General features: G+C 55.6%; 1 protein-coding gene across 2 annotated transcripts in view; it reads left to right on the plus strand.

Annotated features, from left to right (window-relative positions):
• PLXNA1 (plexin A1) overlaps window positions 1-15,432 on the plus strand; it is a 115,581-nt gene that overhangs the window by 10,387 nt on the left and 89,762 nt on the right. For both annotated transcript variants that reach the window (XM_077184814.1, XM_077184815.1), the window contains exons 2-3: window positions 3,356-4,702; window positions 10,786-10,968. In XM_077184814.1, the coding sequence (XP_077040929.1) occupies window positions 3,500-4,702; window positions 10,786-10,968 (1,386 nt within the window). In that variant the 5' untranslated portion in view covers window positions 3,356-3,499. The remainder of the gene's footprint in view (window positions 1-3,355; window positions 4,703-10,785; window positions 10,969-15,432) is intronic.

Consider the following 15,432-nt stretch of genomic DNA (forward strand, 5'->3'; position numbering starts at 1 on the left):
TGCCCCTTGCCACCTCTCCAGCAGCCAGGAAGGGGGGCTCTGGCATCCCTGGGGCATGTCCATTGCTTGCTGCTGAAAGGCTCGTAGGGAGAGGCTGGGATCTGTGAGTGTTGGCCCTGCTAAGGTGGGTGACCCCCATCTGAATTTTGCAGAGGCTGCAGCCATCTCAGTGTGGCCACTTTGAGGTGAAACTGTGAGCAAATGTCCTTTCCAAGGGGGATGAAGAGGACTGGGGAGGATTTGGCTCTTGTGCTGGCTTTGTTTCTGATGGCTGGCTTCCTTCTATAAATACACGTGTGTGTATATACATATATTACGTGTTTGTGTGTGCACATGGAAATCAAAACACAAGCCTGTGGTGCTGTCTGGCCTGAGGTGTGGCCCCTCTGTGGGGTGAGCCCTGAGGATGCTCAGTGCTGCAGATGCTCTGTGCTGCATCACAGCTGCCCAGCAGCACTGCCAGCTGCATTTGTGGTCCTGCTCTCCCAGCTGGCATGCATGCAGCCAGGCTGGGGTGAATTATTTTATTGCTGCCTGTTTCAGGGCAGGGCTTGGCGCCAGGTGTCTGCCCAGGGTTTTCCATGCTTTGGACTGCACTGGATGTGTTTGTGGTGACAGTCATATGGTGGCCCTGGACTGGATGACCCCAGGGCAAGGTGCTACTTGAGTGCAGCCCCAGGTGTTTGGGTGCCCTGTGGTTTAAAGAGTGTGCCAGTGGAGGAGCTGCCCTGCCTTAGCTGCACTGTCACCACTCCATGGCTCTTGGAGGCTGTGTGACAGCAGGGAAATGCCCTCTGGCTGCTGCTCCCATGGGCAGGGAGCAGTGCAGGGCCGCCTGCACCATGGTGGGCTTGAGCCCTGCTTTAGTTCAAAGTTCAGGAACCCATATCACTGAATCCCAAAGAAAGCAGACAAACTAACCATTTGTGCTGTTTTATTTTTATTAATAATTGCTGATGGTTTTTACTGGACAAAACCACCACTGGTGTCAGGTCACTAGGACGAGATGTTGCTGCTGCAGTATATTTAGGAGCAGAAATCTCTGAGGAGCTCTGCAGAGTGTCATCTCTCAGCTTGCCCCAGCTCTGCCTCACTTTGCTCTCGTTCCAACTTCTGATTTGCAGTTCCCTACGTTAATTTGGGAATCTCCTGTTGGGCTTTCTAGCCCTGGTTTGTGGCAGCAGCTCGACCTCTAGTTCTCTCACCCACTTCCTGAAATAGAAGCAGTGAATCATAGAAATGCACCAAGAAAGCAAGTTCCCTGTCGTGCTCTCTCATCCTGGCAGGAGATGCTGTGGTTGGCATCCCCACACTGCACCAATCTTCCCCTGTCACCTTCCCCATCTTCCCTGTTCCTTCTCTCCTTGGCACGTCAGTGACACATGAATTTGGTGTTGGTCTCCTTGCCAGGCAGCCACTGTGTTGTTCCTGAGGGCTCAGCCTCATGGGAGCAGTGTCTTGGTGACAGCTGTGCCAGTTTCTTGGGGTGGGAAACCACTCTCTGGTTTCATTCAGGAAACCCCAATGCCTACAGCTGCTGGGCTGTGGCTTTCTGGGCTAACCAGTGGGTTTATGCTCACAGTGCCACTCGGTCCCACATCAATGTGGTTTGGGGCTAATAAGCTCTGATCTGGGGTGCTTGTCTTTATTTTCTTACCAGCAAGCTCAGAAAAATGAAGATTCTGAGTAGTGTGAGTGTCTTCTGGGAGTGTCCTTGCCCTGATAGTGTTGTCGCTACCTATTCTTTGTTGGGAGGCTCCCAGTGTTGGAAAAGGTGGTAGGAATGGGTGATTAGGACCATGGGGGTGATTTCCAGGGTGGTGCTTTTGTTGCCTCCACACCTATGGAGCTTTGTGGCATCTGGATTTGGTCTCAGTGCTGCTCATGTGCCATTGTCCCAGTGTCCCTTGAGACTGTTGCCTTGGAGGTGGATGCGTTGGGAAGTCAAACACAGCAGGGTGAGGAGCATTGTGGGCAGAGGCAGATGTGCAGAGAGGGTTTGGAAGTGGTGCAGAAGCTTTGCCCAGCATATCTGGGGCTGCAGGGGTGGCCAGGGCTGGGCTTGCCCTGAAAAAGGGAGAGAGGAATCTTGTGTATGTTGGGAGTTGGAGAAGGGGAAAAAAAGTTTCTCTGGCTCTGTGGCTTGTGAGGGGAGCAGCAGACGTGAGGGATGCTGTATGGAATGTTGGGGTAGCTGTATGGCTCAGTGCTGGCTCAGTGATGGTGCAGCCCACCAAGGTTTGCATGGGGCCTAGCTGGTGGGTCCCACAGCCCTGCCAAGGGCAGGATGCTGAGGGTGGGGCAGCATTCAGCCCTGCTGATATGGCAGCTGGCTGCCCTCTGACACCCTGCCCCGCCAGGGCTGGGATCTGGCAGAGCTGCCAGTCGCCGCGGGCCATGTTTCCTACCTGTGCCACTCCCTGCTGGGGATCCTCTTGGAGGTTATCCTGGGCTGAGTCAGAGATGGGTGATAAGGAGAGAGGGAGAGGCTCTCCTTCTCCTCCACTCCCTTCTGGAGTGGCTTATCTGCATTGGCTGGGAAACGGAGCTGGTGCCCCAGCCATGGGCCTTGGTCCCACCTGGGGAGGATGGATTGGGATGGATTCTGATGGTGGGATGGGCTGTGTGCTGGCCACGGGGGTTTACACAACCCCAGGTTAGTCTAGGGGTGCTTGTGCCTGTATGGGGAGGGTGGATGGAGAAGACAGGGATGGGGTATCGTGGAGGGGCTGCTGAACTGACGCAGAGAGCAGCGTGTGCACTGGTTTTCTGTGGCCATCTCCTCCCTGCTGCTGGGGTGCAAAGGTCACCCTGCTGTGGGGTATTTGGCTGGCTCCCCACTGCTTTGCTGCTCCCTGTTGGTGAGCCCCAGCTGTGGCACAGCAGCAGGCAGAGCATTCCAGCCCCACGGTGTGTGCCCCCTTGTCCCTCTGGAGCCTCTCAAAGCAACTGTCTCATGTCTGGACCTGTGTTTTCTAGTGCATAGAAATGCCAGAAGGATGGGCTTGTCCTTGCCATGCCCGTGTGCTCCCTCCAACTCCTTCTGCCCATGCCCCTCCTGGCAGGCAGGTGGCAGGATAGTGGGCAACATGCCAGGGCTCTTGGCTCTCTCAACTCCTTTAAAAAGGTGCTTTTGAGATCCCCCTCTGTGTAGGGGCTTAGGCTGTGCTTGCTGCTAACTGGGATTTTGCATCCATTCCCAACACTGCCATGGAGTGGGACTGGGGCAGCAGGTCAGGGTCTCTTCTGCCTGCTAGAAAAATGTGAAGCAGCAGAGTCTTCTGGGTGGGGTGGAACATGCTTGAGACTGCAGGAAAGCCTCCTAACCCCACTTTTCTTGTCTTTCTCCCTCTAGGGTTGACTGGACTGGCCACGCCCACGATGCCGTGAATGCGGAGTGCAGAGGAAGCAGAGGAGAGTGTTTCCCATTAGCTCCTCCTCCCTCCCCCATCCCTTTAGTTTGGATTTGTTTCTATTTATTTTGTGGCTGGGTTTGGGCATGGCCTTGGCTGGATGTGAGGCTGCTGCAATGTGGCTCCTTTGGCTCAAGCACCACTTGTCCATCCACATTTGGACCTTGCTGCTCTTGGGGAGCACCTGGCTACCGCTGGCGGAAGGCAGCCCCAAATCTCCCTTTAGGACTTTCCCGGTTACAGACTGGAGCTTGACACACTTGGTGGTCCATAACAAAACTGGGGAGGTCTACGTGGGGGCTGTCAATCGGATCTACAAGCTCTCCAATAACCTCACGCTCCTGAGGACCCACGTGACGGGGCCCGTGGAGGACAATGAGAAGTGTTACCCTCCGCCCAGCGTCCAGTCCTGCCCGCACGGGCTGGTCACGACCAACAACGTGAACAAACTGCTGCTGGTGGACTACTCGGGGAACCGGCTGATTGCCTGCGGCAGTGCCTCCCAGGGGATTTGCCAGTTCCTGCGGCTGGACGACCTCTTCAAGCTGGGCGAGCCCCACCACCGCAAGGAGCACTACCTCTCCAGCGTCAACGAGTCGGGCACCATGTCCGGTGTCATCATCGAGGTGCTGAACGGGCAGAACAAGCTCTTCATTGGGACGCCCATTGATGGCAAGTCGGAGTACTTCCCCACTCTGTCCAGCCGCAAGCTGATGGCCAACGAGGAGAACGCAGAGATGTTTGGCTTTGTCTACCAGGATGAGTTTGTCTCCTCGCAGCTCAAAATCCCCTCGGATACACTCTCCAAGTTCCCCACCTTTGACATCTACTACATCTACAGCTTCAGCAGCGAGCAGTTTGTTTACTACCTGACCCTGCAGCTGGACACCCAGCTGACCTCTCCAGACTCCACTGGGGAGCAGTTTTTCACCTCCAAGATCGTCCGCCTCTGTGTGGATGACCCCAAGTTCTACTCCTATGTGGAATTCCCCATTGGCTGCGTGCAGGACGGCATTGAGTACCGGCTGATCCAGGATGCCTACCTGACCAAGCCTGGCAAGGCTTTGGCCAAGTACCTGGGCATCTCAGAGCAGGAGGATATCCTCTTCACCATCTTCTCCCAGGGCCAGAAAAATAGGGTTAAGCCTCCCAAAGAGTCTGTGCTCTGCCTCTTCACATTGAAGAAGATCAAGGATAAGATCAAGGAGCGTATCCAGTCATGCTACAGAGGGGAAGGGAAACTCTCCCTGCCCTGGCTCTTGAATAAGGAGTTGGGCTGCATCAACTCGGTGAGTTTCTACCTGTCTTTACTCAAGCCAGACTGTTTCTGGTGGTGTTCTCTAGCTGGACCTTTCCCAGTGATTTGACCTGAGCTGTGTTTTCCCTGTGGATATGGGCAGTGTCAGTGAGCTGGGGCTGGGAGGGGGTATGCTCAGGCCATCTGCTGCAGCTCTGCTGTGGAGTCCCTTGCAGATGGCATGTGTGGGTTTGTGGGTGTTATGTCACCTGGGGCTCGGCAGTGGCCAAGCAGGAGGTGTTGGAAGCAGCAGGATGTGCAGGACAGGGAGCACTGACCTGATGGAGGGAGGTGGGGAGGCTCGTGGTTCCAGCAGAAGTTGGTCAGATGTTCAGCATGGAGGGACCACATCCTCTCCATGGGGCGCTGGGAGGGCACAAGGCACTGTCAGTGGGGTGGCTTTTGAGAGTGACCAGTGCAAACTGTCATCCAGAGGTGCAGGAGGTGAGCGCTGCTATCCTGGAACAGTGATTCCCAGCTGAGGGAGCCCTCCCCTCTGTCCCCAGAGAGGTGTTTTCCTGCCTGGTTCCCACCTGGGTGCCTCTGCTCCCTGCTGGTGTCTCAGCTGCTCAGTGTGGGACCTCTGAGTCCTGGTGGGCAGGAGACCTCCCGGCTTGGCTCTTGGGTTTGTTTTCTCATTGAACTGTTACTGTTACTGCATTCTTTTCTGGGCAATGTTACAAACCAGTAGTAGGTGCTGGAGGCTGCAACTCCAGGTGATGGAGAGGTCATAGGCTGGATAGTCCCTGTGTAGGGTCAGATGTGGGGCTGAGGCAGGCTTGGGCTGCTGGTGTGTGTGTTTGGGAGGGTCTGGTGGAGGTCCTGACCCACCTGCTATCACCCACCTCCCCCAGGTCCGGCTTGTTGGTGTTCAGCACCCATCAGCAAGCCCCCAGGCGTGCTCAAGCAGAGCTTTGGGTGCAGGCAGGTGGATGGGGGGGTCCCTGTGGAGCAGCCCTGCCCTCTCTCCCACCGTCCTCACTGCACCCTGAAGGAGACAGCTAACAGCTGCCTGACAAAGTAAAGGGTTTGCTGTCAAGAGCGCTGGGCTCACAAATCAGATTTTGGCTTTGAACTAATTCAATTTTGCTGGAAAATGATGAAATCGTTACACGGCTGCCTGTTGGGCTGTGCAGCTGCTGGCTCTGCCGTGGAGCTGCTCAGTGCTGCCTCCCGTGCTCCCAGCTCGCCTCTCCAGTGCCCCACATCCCTGGGTTTGGGGAGGCTGCTCTGCCCCCCTGCACTCCAGGGATAGTTTTAAACTCTGATGGTCGTAGGATTGCTGCCTGGGAGTGAGTGGATCTCAAGGTACTTTCTGGGTCCTGCAGATATGGCTCTTGTGGGGTGGAAGGATGTGTGCTGTGATGGGGAGGCTCCTGCTTTTGTGTGAGTTGGGCTGGGGAGTGACACCCTCCTCCAGGAGAACCAGGTGGTGTTTTCTGTCCCAGTCCTTCTCCAGCTGCTGGGCAGAGTGGGGCAGGACATGAGTGGATGATAAGTCAAGCCCTCAGATCCTTGCTGTGTTGAACACAGGCCAAACCAGACCACTGGAAGTATGTAGCCTCTCTCTGGCAGGAATTTTGGTGTCCCTAATAAAATAAAGCCGCCTCTGGGGTGGGTCATGGCAGTCATGGTGGGTCACCATCTCTTGGTGGTGAGGACTGGCCAGAAAATAAAGGACATGCTGGTTTTTTAATTTATAAGGGGGCAAAATGTAATTGCTCAAGTCAGTGGTTGCTTGGGATTTACACCCCATCCATATGGAATTGTGCAAGGAGCTCTCTTGCTCTGCTCCTTCATGGCAGTAAGGGGCTGAGGCTGGCCCAAGCTGGAGGAGGTTTTGTCAGCACTGCACTCCCAGACCTCAAGCTGTGCAGGACCAATGGATACTCATCCTCAGTGCTGCAGGGTAGCTCTGATTCTCCAGAGCTGGTGCTGGAGCTGGGAGGAGAGGCTACCAGGCTTGGCAGATAGCTCAGGAGATGTTAGTGATTCCTATCCAGTGCTGGTGAGTGGACTGAATTCCTGCTTCCCATTTCTCTCTCCCTCCTTCTGGGATCCAGAAGTGGAAGTGGGAAGGGAGCTGGCTCTGTAGGGGGACTCCTCACACTGGTGTGAGACCCAAGACCTGAGCATGGACTTCCAAATGCAGCAGAGGCACCTTGTGGAAGCACCCAGGCCATTTCCCTGTGCCAGCCCCTCTGCCTAAACTGCCCCTGAACCTCTCCAGAGGCTTTGCTGCTCCCAGGTTTCACTCAGAGGGGTTTGGTGTTGTGTAGCCTGGCTCTTTCCTTCTCCTGTACAGAGCAGGGCTGGGATGTCTTTGTGCCTGGGGCCAGGTGTGCTCCTGTCTCCAGACTGGGGGGAGCAAGGACTGGTGTAGCAGGGCTGGGAAAGGGCACTGGGCTGCAGCTGGAGTGCAGATGTTGCAGCAGGGAATTATTTAGAGTTCCTGGAGCCCTTGACTCCTGGGCTGGCAGCGTGGGCAGAGCCAGTGCCTGTAGCCAGTGGGATGTGGCATCAGCTTTCCCTGGTCTACCCCAGGGAGAAAATGAGTTTTGACTCCTCAGTAAGGCTTGCTGCCCAGCTTGCTGGCACAGGACAATGGCTGGTGACAAACTGGCTGAAAGTGGGCCAGGATAAGCCAAATCCTTTCCGGGGCAGCCAGAGAAATGCAGGTGGTAACAAACTGTACCACACTCGGATTATTCCTGAGCAGCGATTAATGCACAAAAAGCCTGGCATCCCAGCCTGGCACTCAGTACCAGCCTCCTGTAACCTCCTCCCTGGCTCTTTGCATCCCTCCACATCCTCCATCACAGCCCCTGGAGGTGCACAGGGGGAAGAGGGTGAGCCTATAATGGTGTTAACTGGCGAATTACTGGCTAATTAATAATGCTGAGTGATGCGAGCCTTGTCGTGCTGTCTGCTCCCTCATTGCTTTCGTAAGTGGGCTTGAAGAAAGGCAATGAGACAAGGCATATCAGGAGACACCCGCTCCTGCTCGCTGTGGGCCTGCCTTCCCCCTCCTTCAGGTCCCTTTCCCCAGGAAATCCGAATTTCCTGACCCTGTTTTGGGGAGGAAAAAACAGTGGTGGGAGAGAGAAGACTGCCGTGCTGTGCAGATAGCTGCCCTGGGGTGTCTGAGCCAGGGGCAACTGAGAGGAGTGACAAAGAAAAGCATGGAAATTAAAACAAAAGCTAAAAATAATTAAAAAAAAAAACCCAAACCCCCAAAAGAAACACTGCAACCCCCCTTGCAAGAGGCTGAAGGCTGTGGTCCCTGCAAAAACCCATGTATGTAAATGCGAGAGTGGGCAGATCCCGATGCCTCCTGCTGATCCCAGTGTCTCCTGCAGATCCCAGCATCCGCAGGCTCAAACGCTGCAAGGTCACTGTCTCCCACGTGCCGTGCTGTGTGTCTGTCCCTGCCAGCAGCGGCTGGGGCACAGCTGTCCCTCTGTCCATCCTGCCCTCTGTCCCTCTGCCTTGCCTCTCCCCGCAGCCCGCATCTGCCAGGGATGTCGGTGGGCTCCACAACCCCGGCACTGCCGCCCTTGGCCCGACCTCTGCGCCGCCTGCGCTTCCCTAACGAGGCAGTTTGCTGTTAATGAGCTAATTGTCGGCGTAATTATTTATCGAGGTGGTGTCGGCATGGCGGCGGCGGGAGTTCCTCGGTCCCAGAGCGCAGCTGTATTTGTCATTTCCCAGAGAGTATGTTGAGACAAAGCAGAGAGCAGTAAACACCATAAACATCTCTCTTCTTGCATATTCAGCAGCCGTGGGGTTGGGGAAGCTGCAGATTGAGCTCAGAGAGAGCAGAACCTGCACCCAGGGGTGCCAGGGCTTGAATACCTTTGTGGCATTGCCCTGATCCCTTCTGCTGCTGCAGATGGCTGGGTGGAAGATGCTGGGGTTTATTTGGGCTGTGGGGGACAGAATCTTTTCCCCAGCAAAGCAGCTGAGAAATCCCAGGTATTTGGATGGGAGCTGTGTATCGGCTGGAGCATTGCTCGCATCTCACTCTGTGATTAGGAAGATAATTTTCTAGGACCTGCTGTTTTAAAATTCCTATTCTCGTAATGCAGAGGAGGATGTTTAGTGTGTGTTGGCCAATGGATAGGAAAGGGCAAGGGTGGCATTCAGAGGATGAGTGGAGAGCTTGTGATTTCCCCTTCCCTCTTTTTTTTGTGGTTGCAGAGATATGCAGTGCCCATGTTCCTGTTTTGGGGATCCCCATGTCTGTCATGATTGGCTGTAAGAGTTTCCCTAGTTCAGGGAAGCATGAGCAACAGTCAGGCAGGGAAGGAGTTGATCTTTGTACATTAACTCAACACCCAAAACCAGAAGTTAGAGTAACTGAGGGGGAATCCCCAGAGTGTCTGATGGGCTGAGTGTGACCGCTCCTTCCCTTTTGGAAGGCTGACACAGCACTGAATTCCTGCTGCAGTAGGGATTGGGACCACTGGCCCTGGAGCTGGAATGGTGGCACGGTGAGGAGGGCGAGCAGCCCTGCCATGGCTGTGGGAGGCCGATGCCATTGAAGCTGCAAGTGCATTGTGCTGGGGCACAAAAAGTGGTGTGTTTTCTCACCCCCACATGGGTGCCTGTTGGTGGGAGCCAGTCTGGGCTGATCCTTGCTTCCCAGGGAGAGATGAGTGGGAATTACAGAGCTCTGTACTGCCCTTGCGTACGTGGAGCTTGGGAGCTCGGCATTTTCCCATATGCTCTATGCACATGCGGTATGGATTTAAAACCCCTTGGGGACTGGCATGCATTTGGAGCCTGCTGCTTGCCAAAAAACCTCTCTCCCCTTTAAATTCAAAATTATATAAGGAGCCTTGTGAAGCGGAAGAATCCCGTGACCGGAGCAGGCTGTCTCCCTGTCAGCCATGCCTGCCTTGCCTCTTTACCCTCCTGCATCCAGGCCCGCTGCCACCCTTGGGGATTTGGCAAAGCCCTTCACTGCCTGGGACAGAGCAGGGATTTTGCTGGTGCTGTGTGACCACGTGAGGCTGTGGCCTCATGTGGGAACACCGGGAGGCCCATGTGCCCCCCAGGCCAGACAGCTGTGGCCAGGGTCTGTTGTTCTGCTCAGCAGGTCAGGTGAGGATGCTCGAGGTAGGGGTGAATGTTGTGGGTCTGGTCCTGGTCCACTCCCCTGCCTGCATCTCATCTTTCACAGAGGGTATCCCTTTGTCTTTGCCTTGCCCATCATCACACTGTCCTTGAAGGAAGTCCATGCTCTCACAACCCTGAGAGTGGACAGAGGCCAGTGCAGCCCTGCTTCTGCCTTTCCCCAGGCAGAGGGGAAACTTGCAAGAGCTTCTCCCAGATCTGTGGGTTTGATCTGAACTGAGGAGGCAGCTGGCTGAGCCAGGCCCTTGTCTGGGGCAAGGCAGCATGGAAAAAATGTGGGGATTCCCAAAGACGTTCCTGCGGGAGGAGGAACAGGGCTGGCAGGTGGGTAGTGTGTTTGCTGGAGGCTTTGCTATGTGAAGGGAAGCTCTTCCAGGAGCCCTGACTTGTTTGCCTTGGCATGGCCTTGTCTGGGAAGTGTTTTTTCTTTGGGGGAAGGCTGGGGTGCAGGATTCAGCCCCTCCTGCCTCGCTGCCAAGCTGATTTTTTTTTTGAAGCTAGTGCTGGGATGAGGAGGAGAGGAATGTGTGTGTGCTGGGGAGCTTGTGCTGGCATCCCACGTGTCTGAGATGGCACTGGCGGGGATGGAGGGGGAGCAGGGATGCTCCTCTGGCTCCTGCTGTGTTTGTATGTGCTGCTCTGTAGGATGCAGGGGACAGAGAGCCTTGGTCTTGGTCTGCAGAGCCTGTTCAAATGTAGAGAGGGCCTGCATGCAGTGCATCTGTCCCAGTGCCTTACATCAGCGTGTAGGGAATGTTAGGGAAATGGCAACCCATGCCTTCCCTTGGCTGGTGAGGTGGGATGGCTGCAGCAGGAGGCTGCCAAAGGTGCTGTAGCTGGGGGGTGAAGGTAGGAGGTGGCTGATTGCCATCTGTGGGGTCCAACGTGTTGAGGCATTGGCAAAAAGCTCAACTCTCCTCTGCTTTCTTCCAACAGCCGCTGCAGATTGACGACAACTTCTGTGGCCAGGATTTTAACCAGCCCCTGGGAGGGACTGTCACCATCGAGGGGACCCCTCTGTTTGTGGATAAGGAGGATGGCATGACCTCGGTGGCTGCCTATGACTACAGAGGACAAACTGTTGTCTTCGCAGGCACACGGAGCGGGAAGATCAAAAAGGTAGGAAAGCCCTCAGTGGTGCTGATGGGGAGGGGTGACCTCTTGCCCTTTGTGGGGTACTGGTTGGGCTGGGACTCCCTAATAAAGTGACCTGATATATGTGGGGTAATGTGCAAAGGCCCATGAGGGGAAATTTCCTCTTGCTTCTCTCTGCCAACTGAATTTACAAAGCCTCTGCCCTTTTGGAAGGGTTATGACAAAAGGAAGGTGAGTCCTCACTGGTGGTTGTTCAGAGCCCATCTTGTCATGCCTTGGGGGCAGGTGGGCTTGCCCTGGAGCTGCCAGAAGTCAGGCTCTGTCCATCTGGATCCTCTGTCCATCTGGCTTTGTCATTGACCTGGGCAGGGTGGGCAGAGGTGGGTGTGATGGCTCCAGCCTGGAGAGGGGGAGCCTTCACTTCCTGCACCCTGCCTGGGCACAAAAGGCTGCTTGTGGCAATTAGCAAATAGCTCCATGCGTGCCTTTCTCTGCCTGCATCTCCACAGGGCACGGATTTCCTGTTATCATAACATCATGCCTGTAATTACAGCTGTACATGCCCTGTGTAAACATAGCTTCCATTAACACATCCTCAGCCAGGGAGAGGCCATGTGGAGGTCTTGGTAGGGTCCCTGCTATGGACCAGAGCTTGGCTGGGGGGCTTGGCCCATCTCTCTGTGACTTATAAGGTGCTTCAGCACTCTGTTTTGGGCACAGCATTCTGCATTTTTGCTACATCTCCTGATCTGTGGTGGCCAGGGTGCCCTGCAGGAGGCAGGGTGGTTTCCCTGGCAGGAATCTGGAGCAGGATGCTGTTGTGTAGTCCCCATATGTCCTACTCACCCTGCCCCTGTTCCCCTGACCCCTGACAGACCTGCCTGTGCCCCTGCCTATTAGCAGCGCTTTTGGGGCATGGGCAGCACACGTTGGGGTGGGGGGCATGATGGAGGGGGCCTCTCTAGCCCCACACCTTCTGCTTGTCTTTCTGCAGTCCTTGGAGGGTGCACAGCGGCGGCAGGGCTGTCGGGATGGAGGCAGCTCGTCCTCCCTTCCGGATCAATGAGGGATCCAGAGGGACTGGTGTCATGTTGCTGCAGGCTTCTCCTGCTCTGGGTTCCAGATGGGAGCTTTTAGATGGAGATGGGAAGGGAGGAGCATGTGGGAGGAGGGTTCAAAAAGTCACAGGGGCTGTGTTACACCTCTGGTTCCACAGTTACCTAGAGGGGCTGGTGGTTGGTTTTTAGATGGCAAATTGTATTTTTCTTCTTTTTCTTCTTTCTTTTCTTTTTTTAAAATTTTTCCCCTGGTCTTTGCACCTTCAGAGCCATTTGGAAGGGGTCAACTAGTGTGGGTGCCTGGTTGGTGTGTGGGCTGCATACTGCAGCCATGACTGCAGCTAGAACTTGATGCCCAAGTGTGGTTTGAGTGTCCTCCTTCCCTGCAGGGCTTTCTCAAGCTTTGTTTTTCCTAGTTTTGAACTTGGTGCCCCAAAGAGCTGGTGGGGCTCTCTGGCCCTGCAGGGCATGAGGACATGGAGCTGATGAGACTCAAGAGGTGGCTCTCAGTCCTGTCTCAGTGCTGGAATGCTGGGTAGGTTTATAGGCTTATCCTGCCTGGAGCCCCCAGATCCCCTGGTGTTGCAGAGCTCTCTAATGGCAGCCTGGGAGCACTTTGCAGGCTCCAAGTCCTGCAGCACGAGGTGCTCTCCTTGTCCCTGCAGTGACCTTGAGGTGGGCAGCCCAGCCCTCCTTCCTGCGGCAGGGGCTGCCTGGCAAAGCGCTGCCTCAGCAGCTACCTGATCCTGCTGCCTGGCTGCCAGGGCTGGAGGCAGGGGAGGAGGCTGAGGAGGGGCTGCTGACCTGTCTTTGAGTGGAACCAGCGTGTCCCCGGCCAGCGGATGCGATACCTGGCAGGGGTTCAGCAGAGTGTAGCCAAGGTGGCTCCTCCAGGCAGAGAGGATGTGTGTGGGAGGGTGCAACCTTCAGCAGTGGTTGCAATCCCTCTGCTTTTAAACTCTTGGTGCTTCCCACCGTCCCCTTGGCTTGGTGCAGCCTGCTGTCCCCCCCGCCCTTTGCAGAAGCCCTGGCATCTCCTCTGGGAGAGGAAGGGCTGCACTGACAGCTGGGGGCCTCCCTCCCCACCCCCAGGAGCCCTGTAATGGATGCTGCTCTGCTGAGGGGCACCGATCCCGCCATCTGGGCTGGGGTAAGGTCAGGCCAGAGTCATTGCTGTGTCTGGCTTTTCCTTGGATGGCAGCTCCCATGCCCAGCATTTGTCCAGACTGTTGCGTGCAGACAGAGCCTCCCTTTGTCCCCCCAAAAAGCCACACGAGCCTGTGGCTGCCCTGCAGCCTCTCCCTAGCCCTGCCACCAACAGTTGCTGTCGGGAGGGCAGGGTGCTGGGCAGCACCTGCTGCCACCACAGCTGCAGGGAGACCCCGACTTTGTGGGGGGGGGGGGGTGTGGAAGGATCTTGCAGGCAATGTCAGATTTGCAAAACTGTCTGTGGGACAGGGGCTGTGGGCTGGGATGGGCACCAGGGGGATGGAGGTCACAATCCCTGGGATGCTGAGCGAGTTGCAGCAGCAGAACCCGTGGCAGCCCAGTCTCAGCTTGTCCTGCAGCATTACTGGGCAGGCAGTTATCTTTGGCTGATCCCAAGTTATGTGGAGAGGCCAGGCTTGGAAAGCCCTTGGTCCCGCGTGCTCGCTGTCCTCCGTGCCAGCAGTCATGGGACTGGGGCACTCAGGGAATTCCAGCCATGCCCAGGTGAACAATGCAGGGATGGGTTCCAACACTGCTGCAGCTGGCACTGAACCACTTCCTCTGTACTCCTGCCCTGGCAGGGACCTGGCCTTGCACCCTATGGTCTGGGAGTGCTGTGGATGGGGAAGTGACATGGGGACGTGAGCTATGAGCATGCTGCTGCAGGAATATCAGGGGATGTTTTTGAAAGGGAAATGAAGCTTGTGTCCTAATGCTTGGGTTTTTCCTGGAAACCACCTGTCCTCAATTGGCAATGTTTTTATTGGGCAGTTATAATTTTCCCAGGCTGTCTTTTGTATTTTTGGGGTGGATAGGAAGCTGTGTGTGTGATTGCAGTGGGAGCGCTCAGTCATGTGCTGGAAAGGCACGTTTGACACTGCACCTATGTCAGCTCTTGAGCTGGGTATGCCAAAGACTTGATTTTGGGTGTGCTTGAAGTGTTGTATGGAGAGAGGGAAGAAGGGGGTGTGCTGAGGATGGTGCAACCCCCTCCCAGTGACTGCCCTGTGCTGGGAGCTGGAGCAGTGGGACATTCTGGGAGGTGCAGTACAGACCCGGCTGCCCTCCTTCACTGCCATCTGCTCCTCGTTATGCAAACACGGCACTGCCTTGGGGCTCTGCTGAGCTCAGTGTAGCCCTTGTGGGTTGACCCAGTTTTGGGTGCTGTCTGGTTATTTTTGGGGGGATGAGCTGAGTTCCTCTCTCAGAGCAGCCAGTGGCTCCCTGCCCACAGCTGTCCCTGGCTGCTGCAGAGCAGGGAGACTGTGAGCTGTGCCTCCTGCCACAGCCCTACAGGAGATACCCAGCACCGGGGGGATCCAGGCACTGGAGATCCCTAAGGCAGGTGTGGTTATAGGACAGTGCAGCCAGTGCATCCCAGCCAGGGTAGCTTCGGACTGCACATCCCTCACAGCCAGCTGAGCTCTCATTTTTGAGGATTATCTCTCTCCCCTGTCACCACTGCAATCCCTGTAGCTCTGTCCTGGAACTGGCTGGCCTTGGGCATGAACACATCGTGTCTCCCTTGGGAATCTGCTCCCCCCTGGGGCTTGTGCTTGCCATGGCTTGTTTATTCTCTCCCACAGAAAGCACAGCTGAACTGGGCCTGTGTCTGGCTGCTTTGATTTCACTTTTTTGATATAATAATACTAATAATACTACTAATAAGAAACTCTTCACACTAAGTGGGTTATCCCTATCCCTAACAGCAGGACATGGTGCTCCTCTTGTGGCCTGGAGAGGGTTGAGGGGCTCCCCTGCAGGGCAGGGAGATGATGGTGCTTTGGGGGAGCAAATTTGGCTGTCTATGGAGACACCCCCCTTGAATTCTCTAAAAGCTTTGGATTAAGGATGTCTCAGTGTGTTCACAATCCTTGGTGTGTCTGGACAGAAAATAGGTGCTGTGGGGAGAGGGAGTTGCTGACCAGGGCCTTTTTGGGATTTCCCTGTTGCCTGCTGGCTCCCTTCTATTGCAAAAGCCCCCATGTGTTGGCGTCCTGGGTATGATGCATGACCTGATCATGGTCCATGTGAGCTGGGAGAAGAAACCATCAGGCTCCCTGCCCACCCTGCCCATCCCTGTCCCCACAGATCCTTTGGCATCACCCTCTGCTTGGTGCTCAGGGGAAGCAGCTCTGGCTGAAAAGGGGCCCTTTGTGTCTCGCGCGTGAAATCCGGCTCCCGGCGTGCGCGGCAAGGCTTGGCCTGCCTTGTGACCCTG

This window comes from Agelaius phoeniceus, chromosome 11 (assembly GCF_051311805.1).
Source record: "Agelaius phoeniceus isolate bAgePho1 chromosome 11, bAgePho1.hap1, whole genome shotgun sequence".
Lineage (NCBI taxonomy): Eukaryota > Metazoa > Chordata > Aves > Passeriformes > Icteridae > Agelaius > Agelaius phoeniceus.